Source organism: Artemia franciscana, chromosome 17, assembly GCF_032884065.1.
Source record: "Artemia franciscana chromosome 17, ASM3288406v1, whole genome shotgun sequence".
In the NCBI taxonomy this organism is placed as follows: Eukaryota; Metazoa; Arthropoda; class Branchiopoda; order Anostraca; family Artemiidae; genus Artemia; species Artemia franciscana.
Genome location: NC_088879.1, coordinates 1,756,939 through 1,770,588, shown reverse-complemented (window position 1 = coordinate 1,770,588; position 13,650 = coordinate 1,756,939). Strand labels below are relative to the sequence as shown.

At 35.2% G+C, this 13,650-nt stretch overlaps 2 protein-coding genes across 10 annotated transcripts in view; one reads left to right on the top strand and one right to left on the bottom strand.

The window, feature by feature from the left end:
* LOC136037674 (methionine synthase reductase-like) overlaps window positions 1-13,650 on the bottom strand; it is a gene marked incomplete at its 3' end in the record, with an annotated part of 463,030 nt that overhangs the window by 100,005 nt on the left and 349,375 nt on the right.
* LOC136037672 (myosin-6-like) overlaps window positions 1-13,650 on the top strand; it is a 205,736-nt gene that overhangs the window by 25,787 nt on the left and 166,299 nt on the right. For 8 of the 9 annotated variants that reach the window (XR_010620011.1, XR_010620013.1, XR_010620012.1 and 5 more), the window contains one exon: window positions 6,583-6,785. Coding sequence is in view for 5 of the 9 variants with exons in the window: in XM_065720408.1 (XP_065576480.1) it covers window positions 6,583-6,785 (203 nt within the window). In the remaining 4 variants the exon portion in view is untranslated. The remainder of the gene's footprint in view (window positions 1-6,582; window positions 6,786-13,650) is intronic. The other variant, XM_065720407.1, reaches the window with a different exon arrangement.

Below are 13,650 nucleotides of genomic sequence, written 5' to 3'. Positions count from 1 at the left end.
CATCGCAATTTCCTTATAGAATGTTCTTCTTTCCTTTGTTTTTTAAACTATTATCTAAACATTTTTGCATAATCTCTCGGTGTAAAATTTAACAATATACAATATACATCTCCCCAACAATAGCTTCGGAAAAAAAATGCTAAGGCCACCAGAGGATGTGTATTATCGAATACTATTGTTTTTGTATAATGACTTCCCTCGCCTCCCAGATCTGCTGCTTATGCCCATCCATGCCATATCACCCTCTTTGTTCCCTATTATTCTTCTGAGATCTTCTCTGAGTGAAACTAATTGTCCAGAGAATATATCATTCGCTTAATCGGTCCATGCTATTTTGTTTTATCACATTTATTGTTGTTTCTACTTAAAGATAAAAGTTTAAGATTCTATCGTTATAATGCATTTTTAAACTATATTTCCGTTTTAGGAACGAGAATAATTTTTAAACGAGTAAAAACTAAAATTTGATATATAGTAGCGAAAAAGCAATCTAGTGGATAGCTTCTCTTATCTAGTTTCTATCAAACAGTTCATGGTAACGAACTGTAGTAAAGAGCAACATGGCTCAATAGTAACCGAAACTCTAAAAAACGGAATTTGGATGCTAATAGATACAAAAGAAAAATCAGACGTTGATGGTGATTTTAGATATATAAGTTTCATCAAATGTAGTTTTACCCATCAAAAGTTACGAGCCTGAGAAAATTTACCTTATTTTAAAAAATAGGAGGAAACATCCCCAAAAAGTCATATAACCTCAACGAAAATCACACTAATGCATTCAGAATAACAGAAAAATCAACTATAGAAGGTTCAAGCTCCTATCTGCAAATATGTGGAATTTCTTATGTTTTGCCAGAAGACTGATCAGGGAAGCGTGTTTAATTGCTTTTTTTCTCACCAGGGGTGATTGTATGGACTCAGTGATCCTAGAATGTCGCAAGAAGGATAATTCTAAGGGAATATTAAGCGACCAAAATATTGGATGGCACCTAGGACCCTGCCCATGCTCTTTTTCCTTCTAAAGTCATTGAATAAAAATTTTGACAGCCATTTTTTCAACATGGTCGAAGGCCATAATAGCTATGTCTTTGGGGATGACTTAGTTCCTCACAGTCCAAGGGGGAGGGGCTGCAAGATACAAACTCTGACCAGTGTTTAAATATAGTAATGGTTATTGGGAAGCCTACAGACGTTTTCAAGGGGATTTTTGCTAGGAGGGGGTGAGGGAAGACGTTACATGGGAAGATCTTTCCATCTAGAAATTCATCATGGGGGAAGATAATTTCCATGAAGGGGGTGCAGGATTATCTAGGATTATTTAAAATAAACAAGAGCTAAGAGTATATTTGGCACTTGTGACGAGAGATCGGATCCGGTCCGGTTATGTCAATCATGCATCTAGAACTTGTGCTTATTCTCGAACTCGCCAAAGCACTAGAAATCCCTTAAACTGCCTCAAAGAAATCGGATATGGACTGGTTATGTCAATAACGTAAATGGAACTTATTTCCCCCATCAAGTTTCATCCAAATCTCTACACTATAAGCGTTTTTCAAGATTTCAAGTTTTCAGGAATTTCGTTTCTCTCTCCATCCCCCATTGTTCCCGGATCCAATCCGAATTAAAAATGGAGCATTTGAGACATGATATCTTTCTATATATCATGTTTCATTAAGATCTGATCACCCATTCGTGAAATGAACATACCCGAATTTTCATGATCCGTACTAGTTTCGGATTTTCTTCATGTAAAAATTGGAATAGCCCGGTATTCAAACCATAAATCTCTCGATCTTTAAGCAAGAATCATACTGCCAGACCAGAAAGCCAAACTAACAACAATCCTTTGTTAGCAAAACCGGGACCGACAGACAGACAGAAATCGTGAACTCTATATGCCATGCGGTAAATACCAAGTGCCATAAAAACAATAAAAAATACATATGAAAAGTTTTTTCAACTAAAATTAAGGAGCAGCATTAAACAATCATTTGTTTTATCGGCTAATAAAATTCTTGTCAACTATATTGTTCACTCTCTCCCCCCCTCAGATAGTCGAATTGGGGAAGCGACTATTTCTAATTTAGTCTGCTCTGATCCCTGATATGTCTGGCACCTTTCATCGTCCTAAATCATCTGGAAGTGTTTGAACTAGCAAAACCAGGACTGACAGACAGACAGAAATTGTGATCGCTATATATCATTTGGTAAATACCAAGTGCCATAAAAACAAGAAAAACTAAATTAGAAAAAATTTTATTCAACTAAAAGTAAAGAGCAGCATTAAAACTTAAAACCAACATAAATTATTACGCATATGAGGGACTCATCTACTCCTAAATACCTTGCTCTTTACGCTAAAGTATTTTTAGTAATGTCAATTTTTTTCTACGGCCTTTGTGATTCAGCGGTCATTCTAGAAGAATCAGGACAAAATTTAAGCTTTACTATAAAGAGCGAGGTATTAACGAGGGGCAAACCCCTCATATACGTAATAATAATATACGAATATAGAAGTTCGTTACTTAAGTCAATTTGTAAATTACTTATTTTTTCTTACTAATAAGAACGTTTAAAAAAATAGTTATAGAAAATCAAGTTTAAAAATATTAAAAAAATTATAAAAATTATAGAAAATTACGTTTAAAAATATTTAAACGTTAATAATTTATTAAAAAAAATAATTAACATGCAAATATCGTTTTAATCATTCATGTGCGGAGAGCCAAAATCCAAACATGCCTGAATACAAAAACCTTAAAAAATAAAAAAAAAATTGTTTAAGCTAAAGTTTACGCTTAGCGTTAGTTTACGCTAAAGTTTGACTCTTTCTCTTAACTCTACATTTTAAAACAGTAAAAAACTTTAGCGTAAAGAGCGGGGCGTTGAGAAGGAAAAGCCCCTTTCATATACGGAGTAATTTCTGTTCGTTTTAAGTTTTAATGTCCCTCCTTACTCTCATTTAAAAAACTTGTTTTTTTTTATTTAATTTCTGAACGTTTTTGAATCAATGCATGTTTTGATTTTGGCTCTCCGCAGAGGAATAATTAAAACGAAATTTGTATATTTATTTTGTGTTGCTAAATGGCTTTCTCATAATTTTGATCGAATCATTCGAGAAAAAAAAAACGGGAGAGGAAGCCTAGTTGCCCTCCAATTTTCGGTTAATTAAAAAGGCAACTAGAACTTTTAATTTTTTACGAATCTTTTTATAAGTAAAAGATATACGTAACTTATAAATTAGCTTACATAAAGAACTTTTGTATTCTCATGTTTTTTTTTCATATATGAGGGGGTTCATTCCCTTGTCAGTACCTCGCTCTTTACACTGAAGCTTAAATTTTGTCCCAATTCATTAAGAATGACCCCTGAATCACAAAAGCCGCAGAATAAATAGTTGAAATTACTAATTATACTTTAGCGTAAAGAGCGAGGTATTAGGAGGAGGTGAACCCCTCATATGGGTAATAATTTCTGTTTGTTTTAAGTTTTAATGTTGCTGCTTACTTCCAGCATGAAAAAAAAATTCATACTTATTTTTTCATTGTTTTTTTTTATGTAATGCTAGTAAATCCGGCGCTCCCTTCATGGAAATTTTCTTCCCCCATGACAAATTCCTCGATGGAAAGTTCCCCCAGCATATGCCCCTCTTCTCAACCCCTGCCTCCAACCAAAAAACTCCTTAAACGCCTGTACACTTCCCAATAACTATACTATATGTAAGCACTGGTCAAAGTTTTGAACTTGTAACTCCTCCCACAGGGACTGTGGGGAAGTAAGTCGTCCCCAAAGACATAGTTATAAGGTTTTTCGACTACGCTAAATAAAATTATTATCTCAGAATTTTGATCCGTTGACTTTGGGAAAATAATTAGCATGGGAGGGGGCCTAGGGGCCCTCCAATTTTTTTGATCACTTGGCAATAGGGCACTAGAACTTTTCATTTACGTTAGAATGAGGCCTCTCGCAACATTCTAGGACAACTGGTTTGATACGATCGCCCCTGGAAAAAAAAAACAAAAAAAAAACAAATAAACACGCATCCATGATCTGCCTTCTGGCAAAAAATATAAAATTCCATGTTTTTAAGATAGGAACTTGAAACTTCTACAGTAGGGTTTTCTGATACGCTGAATCTAATGGTGTGATTTTCGTTAAGATTCTATTACTTTTAAAGGGTGTTTCTTCCTATTTTCTAAAATAACGCAAATTTTCTCAGGCTCGTAACTTTTGATGGGTATAATTAAACTTGATGAAAATTATATATATTTAAAATCAGCATTAAAATGCATTTCTTTTGATGTAGCTAATGGTACCAAAATTCCATTTTTTAGAGTTTTGGTTACTATTGAGCCGGGTCGCTCCTTACTACAGTTCGTTACCACGAACTGTTTGATAGAGATATTCAGATTAATGAAACTTACATCATTAGAAAGCGTTTTTTTGTTGTTTTTAACGAACCAGAATTTTCTTTTCAAATATCAGTAAAGGGCATTCCCTAAAAATTTTCTAGTGTACCTGCTTGGAAAATATTAAAATCATCTCAAAAGAAGTCTCACGGAATAATTTGACAGCTTTGGAAGTTTTCTGTGGTGCTAACTGCTTTGATTGAAATCCTTGCGGACACGGGTTGTAAATGAATTATGTTGTACCTGGATTAACTAGACAGCATGTTTCTTAGTGATCCGTAAGAGATTACGGGTTTCCTTCGCCCTGAAGTACCCTGTCGTTAGCTTTTCCAACTGTTGGCACAACTAGGGCCACCTATCTATAATTAACAAAATGGCTTCGGAAGCTCCCTTTGATGCTGAAAATTGTTTTAAGGGCTCCTATGTCTTTGAAACTTTCAGCCAACGACAAGAGTTTCAAAATGCCATTTCTGGTGCTAAACGTACGTTGTATTAAAAATATATTGTGAGTAAAGCCGGGCATGCCATAAATATTCTCAAAAATAAAATCAATAATATACTCCTAGGCATTCTTATGTATGTAACGACGTTTTGCACATCCCATCTTAAATATTCAGTGAGATGAGACGTAAAGATTACATTTAGAATCTTGTTTTCATGAAAACTGACGTTGAAAACGCATAAAAGCATTAGTTTGTGTTCATTTTTTTACATTTTTATGACTCAGACAAACATTTCAGCGGTGGGGGATTAGAACCCCTAACTCCCTTTCTCTTCTTATTATGGCCAATGTTGTTGATAATCAATTTTACACAAATCAGATATGAAAATTTACAGGTAATCTAAGAAATTCAAAAATTAGCACCATATTTATAAATTCTGGCACAATAACAGGGCACAATTCATATTGGCACAATTCATATTGGCACAAATAACAGGATTTCTTGGATTTATATTATGGTAGCTATTATATTATACCTATCAATATAGACTAATATTAAAGGATATTCTATGCATCAAATATTAGTATTAGTATCTATAGATAGCTCAAAATTAAGTTTGTTTCCAGTGTCAACGTCAGTGTGGTTCAATCCATTAGGAGTACCTTGTTTTTAAAACTAATATCACAAAGGTTTTTCGATATTAGTAATAATTTAATGGAATAAAACGTTATTAGCTATAAACTTAAGAAAATTTCAGACTATATATTCTAAATTCACATGTATTTTAGAACTTTATGCTAATTGAACTATATGCTCAACGTCTTATCGTGTGTACTAAGGTATGGCATGTGTTTTTAGGTTCTTTTAAATATGTAAGGAATCAAACTGGCTTTTAAAAATACTGTTTAGTGTTTCCTACCCTATATTTTGATGGGAGGGGAGGAGGGATATTTTTTTCTATTTCTATACTTTCTGTATATCTTTTGTTTTGGGTATTGGGTTTTTTAGGCATAATTTTCGGGTATATGTTTGTCTATTTTTCTTTTATTTTGAAGCATCAATAGTCTATATTTCTGGTTGAACATACCATTGATATTCTACACCAAACTATTGCCAAGCAAAAAATATGATTTGAACAGGGGCTTCAAGCTAATACCGACAAATTTTGTCTGCTAGCGGTTAAAATTGTGAATTTACTTTCTATTAAATTACCCATCAATGCATATTTTTTATTATTGACCTATTGTACCATTCTTTTTAAAAAGTATTGAATGCTGGTTAAAATGTTGCAAAAATTTTGTGATTATTTGAAGCGCGTTGTATAAGGTTGACACCAATTTTGTGAGCTTGTGAAATCCACGTCTTTGGCCATTTTCACTTCATCAGAGTGTATCAGGTCCAATTGGCAAACTTTTTAAATTATTCAGATCCAGTCGCCAACATGATTGTTAGTTAGTTGGTTTGTTGGTTGGTTGGTTGGGTGTACAGGGGCTAGAATATTGGTTCCTTAGTCTATTTTTGGCCGAATCCTCGAATTAATGAAGTGACAGGAAGTGACATGCAAAAAGAAGGAGGGTTCTTCCGGCTACACCTTCGTTAGTTTTGTTGGTTATGTTAATTTGTTAACTTCGCTTTCTTAATAAACTTCTCTTTCTTAATGAACTTCTCTTTCTTGAAATAATATTCTTCATACTTTCACCATTATCTTATTTTATGCATTTTTTTAGCAGAACAAACTTCGTCCAACCTTTGAAAATCAGATGCCTCACTCTAGTGATCTCTTTAACCATGATAAAGCAGCCGAGTCATATAAACAGCAAAGTTTTAAATTTGAACCTTCAGAGCAGCAAGCTAAAGAGACGCTCTTGCAGAGAGTTTTGACTGAGCTAGAAGTAACAAAATGTGAACTTATGAAGCTGCAAATTCAAAGGTATAGCCATGTATTTGCACATAGTATCTATGAGTAACTATGGATCCAAATTTGTGACTTTCTAGGGGGATTTATGGTTTTAAACGTATTATCGCCTAAAAGCGGTTTTCCGACAGTTACAATTGCTGTCGAAAATGATTTACAAACGCTATATTGTGTAAAAAAATGGTTCAAATAGTTTAATTGAAATTGATGCAAGACGTCTCTGACTGTCCCCATTTTGCAGTTCTCCTTTGCCGAATCGCATATTCTTTAAAAAGGTTTTGCTGAATCACATGAAGCCTTAAGTCTTAGCTGTAAGTCTTAATTACTCAATAAAATGCCATTAGAGACATAATTTTACTTAAAGTAAATAACTCTAATTTACTCTGGTTACCGAGGATTTAGCCAAACTCCCTTTCTGCTACATGTCACTACTTGCCCAGTAATTGACATCCTTATGATCAAGGGACAGCGGACCAAAATCCAAAAAATAGCCCATTTTGTGTCTAGAAGCTCTATATCAAACAGTTTGTTTTAACAAGCTGTAAATAAGGAGCGGTGTGGCTCAATAGTAACCGAGAGTCTAAAAAACGGAATTTTGACATCAATAAACATATTACAATAATTAACTTATTATGCTGATTCCAAATATATAAGGTTCATGAAGTTTAGTTTTACTCATCAAAAGCTAAGAGCCTGAGAAAAGGTGCCTGATTTTCGAAAAAGGGGGAAACATACCCTACAATTTAAGGAATGGTAATGAGAATCAAGCGTATCCGAGGACTCCATTGTAGAAATTTTAAGCTCCCATGTCCAAAAATATGGAGCTTTTTATTTTTTATCGGTACAATCACAAATGAATGTATGGTGTGTTTTTAATTTCTTCCCGTGGACGATCACGTCGAGCCAATAATCCTAGAATACTGGGCAATGGCTCATTTGAACAGGAATAAAAATTTCTAGTTATCTTTTTAAGCAGGCAAAAAGATTGGAGGGCAGCTAGTCCTCCTCTGTTGTCCATTTCTTCCTGAAATCGGTTGATGGAAATTTGTTATATAGCCATTTTGTTAGCCATATTTTGTATTCAGCCATAGCCAAAAGATGTAATGGTTTTTTATGGTGGGGGAGCTGGATTTAACGACATTATTTTTGAAAACGATCATAAAGTTATTAAAAAACTAGTTTTTTTAACTGAAAGTAAGGAGCAACATTGATATTAAACGACCAGAAATTATTAAGAACGTGATGGAGGTCACCCCCTGTTCAATTTCTCACTATTTACACTAAAGTTTGACCCCCTGTCTAAACTTTTAAGAATAACTCATGAAACACAAGGGTGGTTTAGTTACAGTAATAAGAAGATTTTTATATAAGGTTCAGAAAAACTTTCAGTTAAAAAAAAATTTTTTCTTTATTTAATAAGAGAAAAGGTTGGTCTGTCTTTCAAGAAAATTCAGAAAATGAGATTAGGAATTAAATCCAATGAACAAAGAACAACAAAGACAGGAAATAACTCAATAAAGAACAAATAAACGAGACCGCGACCAGTAGAGAGAAAAGATAAAAACTAAAACGACGCGAATATTTAGCCTGTATGAAAACGAGGCATCTTCATCACAGAATAAGCAAAGATAAATACTAAAATGAACTAAAAAAATAAAACCACCACCAATATTAATAAAATACAAATATTGCAACTGATCCTCATAGGTAACAGAAGATAATAGAGTTGGTTCAATGAGAACATCAAAGCAACTGGATAAAAAGTATAAACATGAAAATGACGTTAGTTATTTTGTTGCGAAATAATACTTCTGTTAGCTATCACTGAGGCAATTCTTCTTGGCCTGGTAAGGTAATTTTGTCCCAAGGTGATTTTTTTATAATCTTAATTCCCTTGTTAACTATCGATTCATTTTTCAAAAAAAATATTATAAACCGGGTCAATATTTAAATTGACAGCCATGGCCTCATCACATTGTGCAAAATTGTTTGGTTGAAAGAAGATATGTTCTGCCAAAGCTGAAACAAAGGTTTCAGGAGGCTTCCTCAATTGTAGAGTTTTTTTCTATTGACTTGCGATGCTCAATAAATCCTTACAAAAAGTGCTGGTGAGTTCTACCAATATAAGACTTCCCATAAGAAAACCTGTATACAGAAAGCCTTAATACAGAGCCATTATATATAGAAGGCCTACGCACAATGATAGATGTGTGAATTATCATTCATGCCACTTTTTTCAGTGCCAATATAAAACTTCACACAAGAAAGCCTGTATACAGAAAGCCTTAATACAGAGCCATAATATACATAAAGCCTACGCACAGGCTTTCTTATATAAAACGTCATATAAGAAAGCCTGTATACAGAAAGCTCTAATACGCACACTGATGGATGTGTGAATTTTGACTCGTGCCACCTTTCTTCGGTGAAACGAAGGATTTTGATTTCACTAGTGGATAGAGCTTTCAGATTTAGTTCCCAGGAATTTCTGGATCCTGAATTATTGTATTTAGAGGATATTTTAATTTTTAATAGTTACCCAGTTAAATTTGTAAATAAAATAATAGAAAACATACTTATTAAAAATAATGGTAAAGGAACTGGAGTTTCACAGTCTTCAGAATTAAAGATGTCAAAAAGTTTCATTTCTTTGCCTTATGTACCGGGTTTGGGAGGGAGCCTTAAACGAATTGAACAGAAATATAACAAAAGTCCATGTTTCCAATCAGTGAGATCATTAAGTAGTTTCCGTAATTCTGGGAAGGATCTAACTCTGGGAAATTAGTAAGTAGGGTGCATAGGATTCCTTGCTCTTGTGGGAAGTTTTATATTGGTAAAAGCCACCAGTAATTTGTTGAAAGATTTATTGAGCATCACAATTCAATAGAAAAAAAACTTTACAGTTGAGTAAGCCTTCTAAATCCTAAGTTTCGGCTTTGGCAAACCATATCTTCTTTCACCCTAACAATTGTGTACAATTTGATGACGCCACGGCTATTTCTAATGATAGAAGTTTTCTCAGTGGGCGAGAGAGACTATTTAAAAAAAAAACATATGTTGGCTAATCTTTCAATAAATAGGGATACAGAAAATTTAAATATTAACCCAGTTTATATTATTCTTTTGAAAAATGAACTACTAGTTAGCAAGGGATTTAAGATTTTACAAAATCACCCGGGGACGAGATTACCTACCAGACCAAGAAGAATTGCTTCAATGATAGCTAACAAAAGGATTATTTCGCAACAAAATATTCAACTTCATTTCCATGTTTATACTTTTTTATCCAGTTGCTTTGGTGTTCTCATTGAACCAAATTGATTAGCTTCTATGACCAATGAGGATTAGTTGCGATAATTGTATTTTAATAATATTGGTGGTGGTTTTATTTTATTTGTTTATTTTAGTTTTTATCTTTGCTACGTGTGTACTGAAGACGCCTGGTTTTCATTCCCTCCTTACATAGTCTAGCACCCTGAACTTGTAAAACCTCTGAAAGTTCATCCATTTTTCTCATACAGCATAATCTAAGTTCCGGAGAGTTTTTCCTCCCCATTTGATTCCGTTGTCTTTCAATGCCTTTCTTGTGTTCCTTAAGACAAAGTCCATCGAAATAATCCATATAACGGGGAATAGAAAACAACCCTGCTTAACTCCTGATTTAATACAAAACCAGTGGCTAACCTCATTTCCTACCTTAACTGCAGGAGTGTTACTCTCGTATATAGTACTAATCACTTTAATGTATTTGTCTGGTGTCGCATACAAGGATAAGATAGTTGCTAAAGCTCTTCTATCAAAGTAATGGAACGCTTGCTCATAATCTATAAAGCTGAGGACCCACGGCGTGATTGACAACTAAGGCACTTCTCAATTGTTAACCTAAGGGTGAAAACTTGGTCGACATATCCTCTACTTTTTCTTTTAAATCGCGCTATTATTCTCTTGGAACTCTGTCTACAGTATCTCTTAGTCTAAAAAGTATCATATTACTTTTTCATTTTCCTCTATATCTTTTCCTGCAAATGTATTTCTGCTTAGTACATTCTCAAAATGTTCCGCCCATTCTCTTTTCAACTCTTTTCTTTTGCTCCGTTCTTATCTTTAACTGAAGCAAGTCCTGATCGACTATTCACTCTCAATTTACTGACATGTCAGTAGAATATTTTACTATTATTCCGTCTAGCTGCATCTTCCAGATCCTAAACCTGCCCTTATTTTATCCCTGCCCTCCACTTCACACCTCCTTACTTCTTATTATAATGCTTTCTCCACTTTTTTTATAGGCCTTATGTTTTCATAAGATCCATCCCTAATATAACACTTGTATAAGTCCCTTCTCCTCTCTATTAAACATAAAGGTTTTTTACTAATATTCCTAGCTGCATTATTAACTTTCTTCCTTAAGACACCATCAGCAACTTCACAAACTGTTTTTCTAAAATTATTCCAACTATCTTTCACATTGTCAATTTTAAACTCTCAAGTTTAGATTCCAACTGTACCCTGAAAGTTTTTCTCACATTCTTATCCTGGAGTCTACTAACTTCATGACTTCCCGAGATGTAGCTACTCTTCCAAAATTTTAACTTTGAATTAATCTTAGACACTACAAGATGGCAATCTTTACTTTTAATATCAATAACACCACTCTTATATGCTCTAGTATCTTTTATTCGTCCTTCAGTTTACTATAACCTAATTGATAAGGTTTGCTGTCTTACCATCAAGTGAGTATCATGTCACCTTATGGGCCATTTTATGACCAACCACCTTAGTGGCTAAAAATAGATTGTCACACCTACAAAATCACAAAAGTTTGTAGCAATTACTGTTTTCTTTTCCTACACCATATTTACCAAGACTTGGCTACCATCTATTCCTATTTCTACTGACTTGGACGTTAAAATCTCCTTGTAAAAACACCATAATTCCACTGGAGACTCTTTCTATTGGGGGCACTGTCTACAGGATCCTGTAAGTGTAAGTAAAATTCATCTGAGTCACTAGTATCTCCGCCAGTCGGTACAACGGGACATATACTACTGTAACTGATACCCTGAACTTTTTAGTCATAAAGTGAGCAATTAGTTTTCTATTATTAATATCTTCCCAGCCAAAGCAAGATTTACTTACTTGTACTTGTACTTGTGGTGGGAATCAGGTGTTTCCACCTCGAACGGCATCGATGATCTTAGAGACCTTCATAGACCATGTTGTTCGATCTTGTGCCAGCTGCTTTGCAAAAGCGAGCCACTGTGTTGACCATCTGTGACCGAATTTTTTGAAAACCCCAATTGGTTCAAGGTCTGACTTGGCCAAGCTCCACCAGTTCTTCCTCTGTCCTCCTTGGCGTTTCTTCCAATAGTTAATAGGCTCAACTAGGAGGATTTGGCGAGGTAGGTACTCTGGACGTTTCTGTAATACATGGCCCAACCATTTCGAACAGCGTTCTTTAATAGTGATGAGCGCAACATCTCTCTGAATATTGCACATTCGACGTATACTCGCGTTGGAGATACGGTCACGTAGCTGTACTCTGAGAATTCTTCGTAGCCAAGTATGCTCAAACACCTTAAGTGTGTTCTCTTGCTGTACTTTTACCGACCATGTATTGCACCCGTAAATGAGAACGATGCGGACTAGTGCCATCTAAATTCGAACTTTCGTTCGGACACTGATTTTGCTGCGATCCCACAAGGGTTTCCGAAGGGAGGCAAAGACTGTCTGCGCTTTCTGTATTCTCTGTTGGATATCAGCGTCGGAAGATCCGTCAGTACAAAGGTGGGAGCCTAGGAATGTGAAATAGTTGACTTTTTCCAGCTGAACCTGGTTGACAGTTAGTAGGAATGATCCTGTGTCGTGGTTAATAGCCATGGATTTCGTTTTCTCTGTGCTAAATTTCAAGCTGATCAGGTCTGCCAAGGCCACAACGCTGTCAATCATGTTTTGGGCTTCTACAGGGTTTGACAGTACGCCAACATCATCCGCATAATTGAGGTCAGTCAGTGCGAGATTCTGTTCAATCTGCGCTTCTGGATAAGACGATAGAGCATTTTCAAGCACCCAATCGACGCAATAATTGAACAGAGTCGGATAGAGGACACACCCTTGTTTTACTCCTAACTCAACCAGAAATTCTTCGGTTTCTTCGCCATAGACTCTAACTCGGCTCACTGACACGTCATAGTATGCCTTCATCAGTTCAACAAACCTCAACGGCATTCCTTCATTCTCTAGGATCTCCCAAAATTTCTTGCGAGTGACAGAGTCAAAGGCGGCAATGAAGTCCAGGAACATCAAGATCAGGGGTATTTTGTACCTTTCAAACTACTGGAGAGCAGCTTCTTTATTCATTATGAGCCCTGATCCCAGTCTATATACCCCATCCTTCCTGCCTGAGTAAACAAACTCCATATCAACAAATTTCATGCCTCCTAGCCCTGAGATATGAGTTTCTGTAACTCCTAATAAGTCCAGTTCGAATCTTCTGAATTCGTCAGTGAAAACTTCAATAGAATAGTCAATTTTCTTTTATCGTCGTTAAATTACAAGTCCTTATTTTCATGTTCTTTAAATCATTGAAATTATTTTGGCCTCTGGAAAAGCAATGATTCAGGTTACTAGTTCTGGAAGGGGATTAACATATTTTCTGAAGTCTAAAACAAAACGCTTAAGCCGGCTTAGAACAGGAAGACAAGAAATCCTGGGATCTCGAGTATGAATGGAGGCCATGTGCCATCCTGGGCCGACCTTGGTCAAAACAAGGTTTTCAGCACTTGATGATGTTCTTCTATGAACACGAAGTTAAATCCTGCACAGACATTCCCAAGTCTATTACCTCCGACTCATTACATATTCATGGCTACAAATAGTATGC